The sequence below is a fragment of the Paramormyrops kingsleyae genome, chromosome 24 (assembly GCF_048594095.1).
Source record: "Paramormyrops kingsleyae isolate MSU_618 chromosome 24, PKINGS_0.4, whole genome shotgun sequence".
NCBI lineage: Eukaryota > Metazoa > Chordata > Actinopteri > Osteoglossiformes > Mormyridae > Paramormyrops > Paramormyrops kingsleyae.
The window spans coordinates 13,148,821-13,165,302 of NC_132820.1; the positions used below are offsets into that span (position 1 = coordinate 13,148,821).

At 48.3% G+C, this 16,482-nt stretch overlaps 1 protein-coding gene across 2 annotated transcripts in view; it reads left to right on the top strand.

Moving 5' to 3' along the window:
- The first annotated feature begins 5,013 nt into the window (after nt 1–5,013).
- LOC111850661 (CXADR-like membrane protein) overlaps nt 5,014–16,482 on the top strand; it is a 41,272-nt gene continuing 29,803 nt past the window's right edge. For both annotated transcript variants that reach the window (XR_011985225.1, XM_023824794.2), the window contains exon 1: nt 5,014–5,619. Coding sequence is in view for 1 of the 2 variants with exons in the window: in XM_023824794.2 (XP_023680562.1) it covers nt 5,592–5,619 (28 nt within the window). In the remaining variant the exon portion in view is untranslated. The remainder of the gene's footprint in view (nt 5,620–16,482) is intronic.

A 16,482-nucleotide genomic window follows, 5' to 3' on the forward strand; every position in this document is an offset into this window, starting at 1 on the left:
GAGGTGCTGACCGAGGGGGCTGACACCAGGGGGCGCTCTGTTTGGGGGGTGGGGCTTACTGCTGGTGCAGACCAGCTGGCAGAATGAACCATTAAAAACACACACATGTGACACAGCAAACACACAACATAGTTTTTAATATGGGGTCCAGTTTTCTCCCAGAATTCCTGTGGGTTTGGTCCAAGATCTCGAGATGGGCCTGTGGATGTGTAGGCCCACCACACTGGGGGGGCATGTCTACCTTACGAACTCACCTCTGGGCCACCCTAGTGGTCCCTGGACACAGATACTTGCATCAGAAAACATCATGGAAGACGCCTCTTCCTTGATGCCCGTGCTGTTACCATACGCATCACCCGCACCACGCCGGCCCGCCCTCTGCTCTGAGGAGAGTGGGGGCTCCCCTGACGGCAGGGGGGCACTCGCCACTGACAGGGTAATAATAGCTTCCAAATGGTGAAGTGGAGCACCTCAGCAAAATGACACACAGGAGTGTGGAGTGCATCTGAGAAGGTGAGCAGGCAGTACCAGGAGAGAGGGGGCGGGGCCTGGAGGGAAAGGGCAGTACCAGGAGAGAGGGGGCGGGGCCTGGAGGGAAAGGGCAGTACCAGGAGATAGGGGGCGGGGCCTGGAGGGAAAGGGCAGTACCAGGAGATAGGGGGCGGGGCCTGGAGGGAAAGGGCAGTACCAGGAGAGAGGGGGCGGGGCCTGGAGGGAAAGGGCAGTACCAGGAGAGAGGGGGCGGGGCCTGGAGGGAAAGGGCAGTACCAGGAGAGAGGGGGCGGGGCCTGGAGGGCACTGGCAGTACCAGGAGAGAGGGGGCGGGGCCTGGAGGGAAAGGGCAGTACCAGGAGATAGGGGGCGGGGCCTGGAGGGCACTGGCAGTACCAGGAGAGAGGGGGCGGGGCCTGGAGGGAAAGGGGAGTACCAGGAGAGAGGGGGCGGGCCGAGAAATGCCTGGATGAGCATCTGAGCAGTCAGCTGTATCTACCCTCTACTCCCCACATCAAGGCTCTTCGGTCCCCACCTTTCTGTGAGACATGCTCCTTTATTAACCACTGCGCCACCTACTGGCCTCCTCATTTTATGCCAAATAACAAATTGCTTTGTTTGTTGTCTTCTGCCTATGAGAATCTCTAGGCAGTTCTTTTTCTGACCTTGGGGTAACTCTGTGTCTCAGTGCGCTATGGTAACCGCGTCTGTGTGTGTCCCGGGGGGGTCAGGCTGGCTGTGTCCCCGGGACACCCTCTGACGTCACATGCTCCAAGGGCTGATTGATTTTCTGCGCGTGTCCCTTTTGTCCCCACAGACAAGTGAATGACAAACACAGCTAATGCTGCCTTATCTGCTAAATCAAACACATCCACTCAGACCCCTGAGGCATTTAACCCCCAAGTGTGTTTTCCTGCAGTTTCATTCATCTGAAAGTCGCTTCCTTGACAATGAACAATATTTATTTACTATTTATTGCCAGTTTATTGACATTCTTGTATTTCTTCTATTGTTCTTTGCTGCTACGTTATTTATCACAGTCTTGAAAAATGATTGGTTCTGAGAGATCACCAATCAGATTGTAGAGGAGGTGGGACCAAGACAGCTGATTGGTGGGTATGACTTCCGGCCAAGATCTGATTGGCTATCTCTCTGAACCAATCATTTTTCTTTCTACCATCAGAACATTTTTAAGTAAAACTCCCATGAGCTGACTTGACTTGAAATACATGCCCCGCCCCAGACAGCGCCACCTAAAGGACGGGCTGATGGTGGCTATACAGCTTGACCTACCCGGATCTGGATGTAAGCAAACACGTGATCTTTACTAGCACCTTAAGTGGCTATTTGACGCTGCCGCCTCTCATTAATACCTCGACCTGGCGAATCAGCATTTTGCTTGTGGGCACGCAGGAGTTGCACCTGCCGTCGTGCACGAGCTACACGCGTGTTTCATTAACACGCCGATGGCGCGTGCAGCAGCGACACACGCCAGCCCATGCAGGGAAGCCATCCCGTTAATCCTGTGCTGCCGCTGCTGACTGATGGACGACGGATGCAGGGATTCCCATGAGAGCAGAAGGTTTCCTGCACGGTGCAGTGCGTGCTGACCGCATCTCGCTTGTTTCCCAGCTGACACCTGGAAACATGTCGGGGGGGGGGGGGGGGAGGAGGTTGTGGTGTGAGTCAGGTTTAAAACCCCTTCCCCCTACCCCAAAGCCAACCATCCTCCCACCACGACTACAAGATTTGATTTGCTTTCCTCCCAAAACTACAGTAAGTCTTTGTCTGGACCAAAATAAAAACACATATGGGTTTAAGGATAATAAAAGCTCATTTCTACCAAGCTGCAATGTAGCACAAACACCCACACTGTTCTGAATTCACTTGAGAACGAGTATTAATTCTTCCAACTCCCCCAGGGGCTCGTCTAAACTACTCCGGATAAACGTGTGATGATTCACTTCTGTCAAGCTCAGTGTGGCCCCAACTGCATCCTCTAAGCTACTGATCTCCAAACAGGACAGCTCCATCCTGCGCCTTAGCTGCGGAGACAGGAAGCTGTGTTACTTTAGAGGACAAAGACAATTCAGGACCCTGTTTAATTGGCATCGACGACCCCGAGATGCAGAGATCCAACACTGTCCCACAAGAGCTGGAACGGGAGGAGAGAGCCACCCCCAGAACAGCCGGCCTCAGTGACCTGACCGTACGCATCAGGAGAAACAGCAGCACAAACTGAATCTCCATGATTTATAAACAGGCACCGGTCTGAAAAAGCAGGTTCAGTCTTTCAGTGCTCGCACATGATAAGTAACTCTGAAGAACAATTTGGTTCACTCTTACACATTTTACCAAGATGAAGGTGCATTTTCCTCACACAAAGGCTGACGCCTGCCTTTTAAATAAGTCACGGGCATCTCCGTAGACGCCTATATACCCTCCTCACACCTGCTCCCGATGCCCTTGTTCCGCAGATGATGGATGGTGGAGCGTGACGTAGCCGCGACGCTAACATGACGTTTCCTTCACTTTCCTGCTCACCGTTCCTCCTCTAATGGGAGCCGGTCTGTCTGTCCGTACAAGTCGCCCGGCTCTCGCGTACATCAGAGCCCGGTTCTGGGCAGAGACCCTCACAGACACCTGGAACACGAGCCCTGAGGCAAAGAGGACGGAGCGTAGTGCCACCTACAAATTTGGTGGGGCACCACTCAGGAGCCCGGGGGGGTGAGCGGGATGTGTACCCCCAGTATTTCATTTGAATTCATTCATTCCCTCCAATATACAAACCTTTGTATTCAAATTAGTAAGTTGAGTCCCTCCCAACATCAAATTGTCTCCTATGCCGTTGAGCTCAGGCAGAGAAGTGAAAAGGAAAAGACATCCATGCCCATGTTCTACTTCCTGTGAGGTTTTCATCAAAAGACAACTGGCTTGTAAACTCCAAAGATGGCTGTATTATGGCAGAGGGGCACGTCCCCCCCTCCCCCCACAACGGGCAGCCCTGGAAGGATGGAAGATGACAGCTTGTGGGTGTCTTAAGGGTCACCGGTATTTAAACTGGCAGCATCTGATAACACGGAATGTTCTGGACTTTTTGTATGCCACACCCTTTTTTTAGAAGACTGCCCCCTTGTCTATCCTGCTAGGTGTTTTGGGGGGGGGGGTCGTTTACGCCCTTGTTTTTTTTTTAAACGGGGAGACTAGTTGCTCCAAAAGATTTTCGCTCACGCACAAACTGTTCCTCTCTTGCGGGTTTCCAGCATCCCAGTGTCACACCAGCATAAGGCAGATATGGAAAGGACCCCCCCCCCAGTCAAACTTTAAGAGCCGGGCAGCTTCACAGATCGGGGGCACAGCGGGAGAGTGACCTGTTTCCGGCAAAGGAATTCCCCGCACTGGAGGGGTAGAGGGGGTGGAAGTGTCAGCCATCTGTGAGGCGGCCTGCTCAGGGCTGTCCTGCGTGTCGCGTGTGACATGGGGGGGGGGGGCACCGGGGGTGGTCGCCTTGGTTGCCTTGCATGTGTGCCTGTGACTGACCCCCCCGCCGGCTGGCCATCAGACTCATAACCACTGCGTAACACTCCGATGTGCAGTGTCCTCAGGTATGCAGCCACCAACCTCCACTTAAAAGATTCACGAAGGCAGACACCCCCCTCCAAATAAGGTGAACATTATGGTGAGCTACAGTATCTAACACGTTGAGTACAGACCGCTCCCGTCTGCAGTCTGCCGTGTCCCTCTGCCTGCACGCGTCTGTCGCCTCAGACCGCTGTACCGCTCCCTGTTCAGCACAGTAATGTAACAGGAACGTCAGACGCTTTTTCTGTCGCCATGGGTTGTATTACTTACCCTCTTTTTATGTCAATTACAGACGCTGTTACACAAGAAATAAAGAATTAAAATTAGCCTGGCTTGCAGTATATTTACAAACAATGCACACTGCCGTGCAAACCCTGGGTCTCCTGACAGTATATAAATTGCCTCACGTCCTTTTTTATTTAAAGGACACGCAAGATAAGTTTAGAATATGCTTCACCGCGGTGTATATGTTCCTTTTTGCAGTGTAAAAGTACAGTGCTTTCAATCGGGACATAATCAACGGGCCATTGCGTTGATTTTAATGACTGTATTTATCTTTCTTTTCCGGCTCTTCACCTGTGCCCAGCACCCTCGCAAACTGGCACGATTAATGAAACAAAACCATAAGAATAACTGATCTGGACCTACGATAAGGCTGCGATCGTGGAGGTAATACCCCAACTGGGATTTAAATGTCTCCCTCGATCAATTTCCCACACTGTCATGCTTTATGATCATTATAAAAAAAGATAGCCATAATCTGAAATCGTAACATGATTTTAACTACTGTCGAGTTTAATTTAGGGGAAAGACATTGTACGCATCTAAAAAATGAATGCTTAAAAGCATGATTTGTTAAAAGAAAAAACACCTACGAAAATGATTGTATATGCACTGGGTAGGTTTCTTTTTGCAATCGGTTCCGTTTCTTGTTTATTTTTGTCCTAGTCACCCAGGAATAAACCACAAAGGCCACAAAGGCGTTTTTTGCCTTTTCTTTGTTTAAAGGGGCGCACAAAGGTTGTCGGATTAATATAACTCCTGCTGGTGAGGGGCGTTTTATTAAGAGCCGCCCGTCCCGTGTGGATAAAAAAAGGAAAAGCTGACGGTTCTGCTCGCATCGGTCCAGCATGGACTCTAGAGGGTCTCCTATCCTCAGCATCCACCTACTGCGACGGACGGACGGAGAAATGAGGACGGCGTGAGGAGATCCGCGCACAGCCGGACCGGGGACGCGCATCGCCGCCGAATCAGAGACAGCCGCAGTTTTTAATTCCCGGGGACAAGAGGGGGAAGACAGAAAAGCATCGGCACACCTTCTTTTTGTTATTTCTGATCGCAAGGACGGAGAGAGGTTGTAAGACGTGGGAGATAGTAAGATGTGAACATCTACTTCGTTCGTCTGCTCCGGCGTGACTGCATCTCACACTTTCGTGACTCTAATGAATGTAAAAGATCCCAGACGCCGTGCCATTTCTCTCCTTCGTGTGGGATTTTAAAACGCGTCCGGGGCCGTAATGTCTGCGATATTTCCTTCTTTGTTAGGTAAGTTTATTTTCCGCATAAAGCACATGAATAATGCCACATCCATTGTTCTTTGCGGAACGGAAACACAGGTGACAAATGCACCCGCGGCTCGCGATCGTGCTCAGCTCTCACTGAGATTTTATTGCATTTTGCGGCGGATGAATGTCAATTTTCTGTTTTAAATTTATAAATTCCAGTGGTTACTCTGTACAAAGGGCAGTGTATCCCTCCAGTCATGCACTGCTATTGTCTCTGTCTCTTCAACCTACTACTGACTTGCCAGTCAGATTAAGACTTCAGACACGGCATGGTTTTTAAACAACGCATGGAATATTTTAGTGTGATTTATCGGCATTTATCCTGAATTAAAAAGAGGGAAGTTCCGTCCCGTAAGGGAAAAATCCAACAGGCTTCTGTATAGCAACGTTAAAATAGGGGCACCTTGCCTTTCTGTTATGATAGCCGTATTATAGCCACTGAAGGGTGTTCATTGCTGTGTCATTAAAATACTGCCGGAAGACTGTTTGTTTTTAATTTAATTTTATTTATTTAAATGCACACGTTGTGGGACTCAAAGAGAACCAGTGGCCTTGAGTTTTTGAATGACCTGCGGAGGAGCGCGGGGCTCCTGACCGGTCGGGGCGCGGGGTCAAATCCTGGGGTAAATGTGTTCAAAGGCGCATTGCTTAACCCTCGTCTTTGGGATTGCAAAGTTATGAGACGGCCAGCTGGCCTGGACTGCAAGACGATCGTCTTATATTGGCAAGTAAATAGCGTGTGTTATATATTACAGCAGATCTAAGCCTTTACACTCACGCTCCGTGTTTTGAATTGTGTTACAATCACTGCACCAAACTTTGCAGATTCTTTTTTTTTGTCACACGGCGAAATTGGCAGTATGATTTTAACACATTCACTTGAGCCGTCTTGTGTTGTCATATATCTCTTTGAAGTAAGTCTGGACATTATAGCTAGTTTCATTCTTTACATAGTTTTATGCCGATCGCACGTTTAATTAAAAACACACACACACACAATGTCACTTGTAGTCCCCGTACAGGTGATGGAATGCCGGCCACTTTAAGGTTCGATCTAGCCGCGATAGTAGGGATAGTAGGCGGCTCGGATGCTCGGCAGTGCGCACTGCGCCGCCCTTCTGCGCCCCATCCCGCCGTGTCACACGCTTACACGTCCTTGGGACGACGCCGAAACCCCGCGCTCTAGTCCGGGACATCGCAAGGTCTATCGCGGCGGGCGGACAGCGGCGCTGAGTCCCCGCTGCCTTACGCAATGCCGTTCTCAGTCATCAGCGTGCATCATTTTACAACTGGCAAAAAGACACTGCTGGTACCGTGACTAAATTAATTCAACAACCCATCCCCTCCCCCCGAGCCTGCGTGGGTGTTTTCGTTGTCATATCGAGCTCCCTCTCTCATTCTCCCGCTAACAAGCTTTTTGAAGATATTGATCTCCTTTGATCTGGACTGATGCTATCGGCCAATTGTTCTCGTTATGGAATTTCTGGTCGTGCAGCTTTCAATTTAGAATAACGTAAGACCGGTATATTAAAGTTACTAATTTCTGTTACACTTCTAGAACTGACTACCGTCATACATAAACGCCACAATGGGAAATACATCAATGTCTACAAACTTGGACTCTCAGCAGCTTCTCAGGCGCTGTACTGTTCAGTCGTGATGGGGCTCACATGTTAGTTCAGGATGAAATACCTTCCTTTCTCCCTTTGAGTGACTGGTGATTTAACACGAGCGTTTTTAAAATTCCAACCCAGAGGTGTTGTGCCCTTGTCCGGCGGAGGGGGGTTGGGTGAACGCCTACATCTCCTTCTCCTATAGGCTGGAGTACTGCATCACGGTGGGAAGGGGGGGGGGGGTTTATGGACCGGCGCCGGACGTAGGGGCTCTGACCTCCACTGTCCACATGCATATTGCATGCGCCGAGTAAATATTAAAATCTCCGCGAGTGCAGTCGAGTTCTCGACGCTCGAGGTGGATCGGGGGGCAGGTTAAGTGGTGCTTCTGCCTGCCTTCTATATTTAGTCTATAATCTCCGGAGACGTAGAAGGTCTGGGTCAATTTTGGAGGCGTCTCGGGCCTCCGATATCCGCAGGTCACGTGGTGACATCTCCCTGCGAACGGAGCTCGATGACCCTGGTCGAGCCGCAAAGGCGTCCTGATCATGCTGTCCGCCCGCCTCGATAACCCTGAAACGTCCGTGACTAACGTACATTTAACGTACGTGAGCGTTTTCTCAAATAACCTCTCACTTGATGCGATTTAGTCTTCATTATTATTATTATTATTGTTGTTGTTATTATTATTATTTGTTGTTGTTGTTGCCAGCAGGTTTTCATCCCATAACACAATGCACCGCTGGTACCGTCGATTCATTCTGCGTTAGATTATCTTGTTCGGCTGAACTCTCACTGAACCCCGAACCGCTTAGTTACAGTTCTGGGTAGGTTGAAGTGTCCAGCTGTTGTACCCTTGAGCTAGGTGGTTGGCAAGAATGGTTTCTATAAATAACTTCCTGTCTAAATCGGTATTCTGCTAAAATATGATCTACCCACTAAAACACGCCACTAACTCGTTTGATCACTGCTTCCTGACGGTACAAATAATTTATAAATAACATCGTGGCTGTTATATATTTAGGCTATTTCAGATTCTGATCCGCATAATGTTTTGATGCGTGTAATCCCGTGGTTTCCTGCAATCCAATTTTACTATCCGTTTTGTATCTGCAATAGTGGACCTCACTATTCGTCATCTTTCTTTTGGTATTTTTGGTCGGGCAGAGGCTGGGACATTCTTGTGGCGCTGGGCGAGGGAATTTTCAAGCCTCTTAATCCCTAAATGACTCCCAGAGTGACACAAATGAGGACCAGATGCAGGAGTATGCTGGTCAGGGGACTGCCGAAATATGCAGACGCTGACCGGCATGGCCCCAGCCAGACTTTTTTATTTAATAAAGAGTGGCAGTTTTATACCACGACTCGAGGCCCCACCCACTTTGTGTTGCCTGTCCGTAAATTGACAGTAGACTTTGCGCTCAGCAGGTTATCGAAATTCATCTCAGCACCCACTGAACAATATTCCATCAGCTTTAAAACAAGCATTAATATATCTTGATGTTAAACAGGAAAAGAGGACCTCAACCCTTGTGTATTCTGTTTCTAATCTTTTAATTCAGTTTCCCATGAATCCTTAGTGCTTCGAAAAATGTACCATTTAGTTTAGGATACAACCCTGTTCCCAAAGAAGTTGCCATGCTGTGTATAATGTAAATAAAAGCAGAATACAATGATGTGGAAATCATATAAACCCATGTTTAATATAACAAAGACAACATATCAAATGTTGAAAGTCAGAAATTGTATTGTTTAATAACAAATATATGCTCGATTACAATTTGCCAGCAACACGTTTCAAAAAAGTTGGGCCAGGGGCATGTTTACTGCTGTGTTGCATCACCTCTTCTTTTAACAGCACTCTGTAAATGTCTGGATACCGAGGAGACCAGTTGCTGGGGTTTTGAAAGCGATTTGTTGTCCCATTCTTGCCTGATACAGAATTTCAGCTGCTCAACAGTTCGGGGTCGCCTTTGTCATATTTTTTGTTTCATGATGCGGTAAATGTTTTCAGTGGGTGACAGGTCTGGACTGCAGACAGGCCAGTCTGGCACCCGGACTCTTCTACTACGGAGCCATGCTGTTGTAATAGGTGCAGAATGCGTGTTGGCATTGTGTTGCTGAAATATACAAGGCCTTTTCTGAAAATGACAGCAGCATATGTCGCTCCAAAACACACACACACACACACACACACACATATATATATATATATAATCTCCTTCAGCATTAATGGTGCCTTTCACCCCAGCCATGGGCATTAATGCACCCCCATACCATCATGGATGCTTGGCTTTGAACTGTCCGGTGATGACAAGCTGGATGGTCCCTCTCCTCTTTAGCCCAGAGGACGCAGCATCCATGTTTTCTAAAAAGAATTTGAGATTTTGACTTGTCAGACCAGATGATAAGCTTTTCATTTTGCCTCAGTCCATCTTACATGAGCTCGGGCCCAGAGAAGCCGTTTCTGGGTCGTGTTTAGACATGGTTTCTTCTTTGCATGGTAGAACTTCATCCTGCATTTGTGGATGCAGTGACAAACTGTGGTCACAGATAATGATTTTCAGAAGTGTCCATGCAGTGACTTCCGCTGTAGAATCATGTATGTTTGTAATGCAGTGCCATCTGACGTCCCAAAGGTCACGGCGATACAATATCCAACTCAGTCTGACCTCTGCTGGTCCTCTGCTGGTCCTCTGCTCTATGTCTGCCCACTGCCACCAATGCCACGCCCAGCCGTTGACCTCAGCCTCCAGGCAGGTCAGGAAGCACTGGAGATGTCTAGCGCAACTGCACCACTGGAGCGACCTTCAGTACAAATGGGGCATTTCCAGACTTCCTGGTCGGATGTCTTGTTCAATTCTGAGGGACATCTTGGTTTCAGGCTGTAAGGTCTTTTTAACAGCTTGGCCCAGCTTCAGTAGAATATACCAGAAAGTCAGACCTTTTCAATCTTTGTATTTTTTTTTTATTCCGTTACCTATTAGCTTGTCTCCATCATGCCAGTTACCTTGTATTGACATGTTTTATGATGAAAGGTCTTTATGGTCACCCCCCATCCCCATCTGTGGTTCTTTAAATCTCTCCCTCCAAATTATCAGCCTGCCTTTGAGCTCTTGCTGGCCTAATGAAAACCAGACTGCATGGCTGGGGATTCATTCTAAACAAGGACGTTCACCTTGACGGGTGATGGATGTTTCTGGATCGCTCAGGCCACGTTTCGAGCCACGCTTGGACCCCTTCTACTTTCCGCCAATAGATATTGCATCCGGAACCATCCATCTGAGGCGAGGGCCGGCTCCGTACAGCCCCGCCGACAAGTGGCAGGTCCGGAGTTATGTAACACTGTCCTCTCTGAACAGGAATGTGCTTTTACATGTTTCTGTTAGGAGCTAAAAACTGCAAAGTTCCTTTTGTTTCCCCATTCCTCAATCCCGCTTCCACATAAACATTTTGATGAGCAGAAAAAACTGCAAAAAGCTCAACCTGCTTTATAATGCATAATACTACAGGTCAGTTTGTGAAATAGATCCAAAATATGACGCTAGCGACGTGCTGCTGGTTCTTCAGCCGTCATTCTTTAATACCCGTTTATCAAATCCGGGTTTGTTTAAGCCAGAGCCTTTCCCATAATTTAGACTCTGATTGGCTGGAGCTGCGATCACATGGGTTGTGGGAGAACATGTAACAAGGACTGGAGTGGAACCCACAACCCTGGAGGTGTGAAACCCCAGTGCCTTACCGCCCGCGCATGAAGCTATTAACACACCCTCCATTTACTATGAGAGCCCCAGCCTTCCCGCCATCAGAATCCACTGAAATAATTAGGTGATACAGGGATACACCGTGGCAGATGTTGGAGTCGCTCATGCATTGTAGGAGGGATATATCAGGTCTCTCAGCTTCACCCCGTAACCTTCACCGCTTCCCGGCTCATTCATCTCAACCAATAGCCAGCATAGGCTGCACGACATCATTTCCAATCGGATGAGTTCCTTCGCCTTGATTTGCTGACGGTAACTCTGATTGGATGGCCTGGGCGTCCACAGTGCTGGTGTGGTACTTAGGCAAGTCGGTGACGCAGTGGCCTAGTGGAGCTTTGACGCTAAGCCCCTCTGTTGTACCGCTGATTAAGGTTATTTAAGCGAAATTCTTTTCTTATGTAATAAAGGAGGTATGTCAATATTAATAAGCTGCGTAAGTAACTCTGGGCTAAAATTGCCTGCTTTGCAATTGAAGTAAGTCGATAAACATACAAAATCATATTTCACTTTGGAAGTTGGCCCCTCCCCTGTTCTTCCAGATGACTGGTGCTCTGCCAATCTCACAGCCTTCAGATGTCTCCCAGAGTAGCAGACGACACCAGCTCTCTATCTACACAGATGAAAGGCGTTTGATGTCTTATCAGGTAGAGACGTGTCTATGTTTAGACCCCGGCTTCTCCTGGCGGTCCGCGAGAGCTTGCCGTGAACGCCACGCCATCCTTCGCCGTGACCCTCCCCAGAGAGCAGGAATATCCGCCTCAGGTGCAGGACCAGAGCTGCTGCCCAGTTTGGTTTTAAGTGGTTAATGTCAGTTGGTGGCGGCCACTTGTGGCATGGAGGTAAATGGACATCTCCTTCCCTTGACCAAGGTTCTGAATCTAACATTATGCAATAAATATACAGGGATAAACAGGTACCCACACTTTGTGTGAAAATCCAGGCAAAGAAGTGTTGCAGGTTTTTTCCATTATTGAAATCTATTTTTGTGCAAGATGTTTTAATCAGAAGCAGCTACCCCAGAAGTGTGTAATCCTCTGGCAATGAAAGTCTTATTTATTGCGGTGTTATTAAATCATTAAATAGCCAGAATTTCTCAATCCAATCTGAAATTGTGCCTTGCGTAATTCCCCATGGCGTTGTTTACCATCTTTTGTATGAAATCTTTTCTCTGGCTTTAATTCCAATTCCATGCAGTATTTTTCACATTTCTCCTACTATTCTGGGTGAATTAATTAACGTGCACAAAGTGTCCCGGTCCAGCTTCATGATCAGTCATGACGCCGTCGCTCACGTAGCGCTTGTTGTTCGGCATTTCTGCATAATTAGACGTTTGGAGGTTTTACCGTAATAAATATGCGTGCGTCTGCGTGTTGGCACAGAGCCGAGGGCGCCGGGCCGTTTTTTGTACGCGAGCAGATGGCACAGTCACCTTTGTTATCTTCACGGGTCATTAGTCTCATCTTCTGGTGGAAATGGATCTTCTCCGTGACGCTGCATGTCCACGTTCACCGTGTGCTCTTTAATATTTCTGGCCGTCTACTTGGTGTAAAAAAAAAAAAAAACCTCACCGCACGATTATCATTCAGAGCAGCTAACTTGGCAAACTTAAAGTGTCCATTGTGTTTTGATCCTCGGGAACTGATATTTATATATAAACTCCAGGCAGGAAATATAACAAGCAGGGCGCTAGCTTTTGTTTGCATTGCCTAGTGAGGCAAACAAATGGAATTGATGTATTTATTTTAATGTCTTTTTACTTCCCATACATGTCACTGAAAGTTACCGTCGTTTGCATTTCTTTGTGCTTCTATTTTTATGCGGTGGGATATTTTCGTTGTGGCAAACCAGGTTAGGTGCGTTTCTCGAGCTCCTCCGCCGAATCGTTGGCCTTCATCCAGGTTTCAGATCTGCTGAATCCCCTAAAATGGAGTTATTTATGGCTAACGCTAGTATCCCCCCTCCCCCCGCGCTGTGGTTTATCTTGCACCGCCCCCCCCTCCGTTCTATTTTTAGCATCTGTACCTGGGCCTCTCAGCCACCTGACAGCCCAGCCTGCGGACCAATTGTTGCTGAAATAACAAAAACGCACAGACCCGTGTCAGACAGTTGTCTCGGGAGCGTGCGTGCTTTGAAACACTAAAAAGTAACCCTCTGTAGAAGAACGTGGGCTTTAAAACGGAGTCACACCGAAAAAACGTGACTGTGGAAAATGGGCGTTTCCCCTATATGTGAGCATTCATCCAAAGAGGACAATATATTCCACTGTTTATCGATAAACAGTATCGATCCTTGACCCGTCTTTGAATAGGGAGATCGTTTTGTTTCCTTTGGCTGATCTGGGACGGGACACTGGCCCATCACTCTGATTCGTCACCAGACGGGGGGCTTGGGAAGCGGCAGTCTGCGCGTTGACGTTTCAAGACACCAGGAGCTCCCGCCTTCCTTTGTCCGGCCGTGAAGCTTCACTCCGAGGCCTTCTGCACGGTTGCGAGCCGAAACGGACACCCCTGTTCGAGGAGGATGGCCAGGCTCGTTGATCAATCAAGTCGTTGTTCAGACAGAAAATGACGTCACCTGGCTTTTGCAGGTGTGAGTAATTCTCTGTGATTTTGGTCCCATTCCAGCCTGCAGCCGACTTTCCAGTCAGGTGACGTCATTTTCTCCATCAGATAGGAATTAAATACATTAAGAAAGGCCCCGGGACACAGTCTGAAAAGCTGCAGACCCTCTCTCCCGTGCTTCCAGGCTTCAGCTGCCCCGGAGGCTGCTGTTATCCTGGGATGGCAGTCAGACGCAGCTTTATCCCAGTTCTGTTGCTCTCTGTTCCCATTGGGTTAAACCAGGCGGTGAGTAATAGTGCAGCCTAATCCTCCCCCCCCCCCAGTGGGCTTCAAAGGCTAATTTCTGTCATTCTTCACTCACATCCCTCTCCGGACCACTCTCTCCCTAGGTATCACTGAGAAGATGATGAAATAATCGTCCTAAAAATGTGTAACTCTACCTTATCTAACCATAAAATAAGCTAATGACTGCAACAACAATAAAACAATGACATGAAGTACATACAGATTTCTCACTAAGAAAATATTTCTAATGTGGTGTGGTCATACTTAACCGTTTCTTGTGGTTCCCTTGGAGACGGTGCCGTTTCCTCGGAAACCGCCTCACTCCTGATCTGGGCCGATAGATTGGTTTGGGATAGGCCTGTCGATGGGCTTACCGGATCCATCCCCTAAATCGAGTGGGTCGCTTCCCGACACAGGCATCAATGTACTGGTTTTGATCTTAGTCACACATTGTAACTGGGCTGCAGAGCAATTTATGACCCGGCGGGTCAGTTTGCCGATATGTGAGAATGATTATGCTCACTTTTCACGTGATTTCCTCCTCTAGTTTGGAATCACGTTTTGACCAGACACGCTAATTGAAATTGGCTGGAATAATCGTATTTCTGTTTTTTTAATTGTATTTGTATGCCGGAAACATTGCCCCAAACTCAGAATAAGAATACCGTTTGATTTTTGCTCTGGTTTGGGCTCAGAGTCATAACCATCAAATGTGGTTCCCTGGCACGCAGCAATGTGATAAATCACGGTCAAAGATGTTGAGGTGGCCCATAACATTTTGTTATTTTAGCTCTAACGTGTAACAGAACGAAAACAAAAGGGGCAGATCCACCGTCTTTCATGCTGTCGAAGTGTCCGTATGCCTTTCAGGTGAGGAAGGACGGATGATTAGCTTGGATCAGGTGCCTTCCGCACATTTCCGAGTCAAGTGGTTTCCGCCTCATCAGAACTCAGGTGCTTCCGGGCCGGAAAAGTGCAAGGCGGCAAACGAGCGTGAAAACAGACTCAGCAAAAAACAAAAACGTATGCAAAAGCTTTTCAGCAATACATTCACCTGGCACGTGAATTATCATGCCTTAGAATTGCGCCCCCTACAGGACCCCCCTTGCTTTGCACACTGCCTCCTCTAGACAACTTTAACTGGCTAAGCAGGTGATAGACCTGGATGGATAGATATTTATCGTGATAGAGGAATACGAGCGCAACATATAACTGTACCCGGCAGTCACACAGAGAGTGTATACCCACATACCCACACACAGACACACACACGCACACAAATGCGCATTATCAGCAAACCTAGCACCTGCCACACGCTTGCGTTGTAGCTCGATTGGTCTGTATCGGCTGATTTACATGTAGAGGCACAGCTAACAAAGTTATATCATCAGGAAGTCCTTCCTAAGAAGGCTAATGCTTTTTTACCAGCCAATAGATTTCAATTAAAGAATCGATGGCCATTGATTAAATGCCAAGGAGTCTTTATGGACGGTTTGAATGTGTGAGCTGGTTTGAATTGTGCTGATGTGCACGTTGACGTCCGTGAGCAGTCACGTTTTGGCAAAAGGCCTTCGGTAGTCATGTGTTTTTTTCCTCTGTAGAAATACACCCTTTGTAACACTGATTTCCCAGAATTCCTAGCATGGGCCCATGATTTATCATGCATACATCCTGCCCCTGTGTCGCACATGGTAGAACGGTGGGATCTGCATGTTTTGGAAAGCAGCAGCTGTTTCGCTATTGATTTCCCGTTCTGACGGCTTTTCGTCAATGGCCCTAGCGGAAGAGCTTTGCGCAGTCACACTGTGGATGTGAGAGCTTTCAGGTGTTTGCTGTGCTGAGGTGGGCAGTTTGGAAGCCTCACCCCCCCCCCCCCCCCCTACCAGCAAAGGAAGAGACATCCCCTGCAGCACTGGACCACCGCCTGTTTTCAGGAACTATCAGACTGGACTTTGAGATGATGCCCTTGGGTCTTGGACCGATAATGATGGTTCTATATGGAGCCCCTAGAGAGGGGACAGCATTCACGCAGGTGCTCTGGGGGGGGGCTGGTCTATTAAAGCGTTTTTATTCCTGGGGCACCATTCAACCCAAACAGAGAGAATCTTATTGTTGGTGCCCGGTCACTCTGCCACGTTCTGCTCTTTCCCCCCACGTGTCTTTCTTGCCGACAGCAGTCTATATTCCTCCCTCTTATCATCGTTGTGGTTATTGTGTTTCCAGCAGAGAGGCAGCTCTCTCCAAATTGCCGGAATAAATATTGCAATATTGTGTGAGATAAAGAGTCAGGGTGGGGGTCAGGGAGAAGCAAATGTGGGGGGAGGCTGAAAGGAAACGAGGGTGGGATCGGTGATGAACGGCGGTGGCCATCCGGGCTGTGGGAGGTAAGGTGTCCACACCGCGCCGTGCCGTTACTCACCATGTTAGTTATGGTAAACGCTGTCCGGTGCCGGCTGTCTGTCCATCAGTCTGTCTGTCTGTCTGTGGGCTTTGTACATGTGTGTTTGTGTGCGTGTGTGTGTGTTTCGCGCAGCGGTTGAAGGAGGCTCGGACTCGGAACCGCAGCTCATGACTCAGCACATCAAGTCGTCTGTGGCAGGCCAAGGGAGCCCTGCTGGGG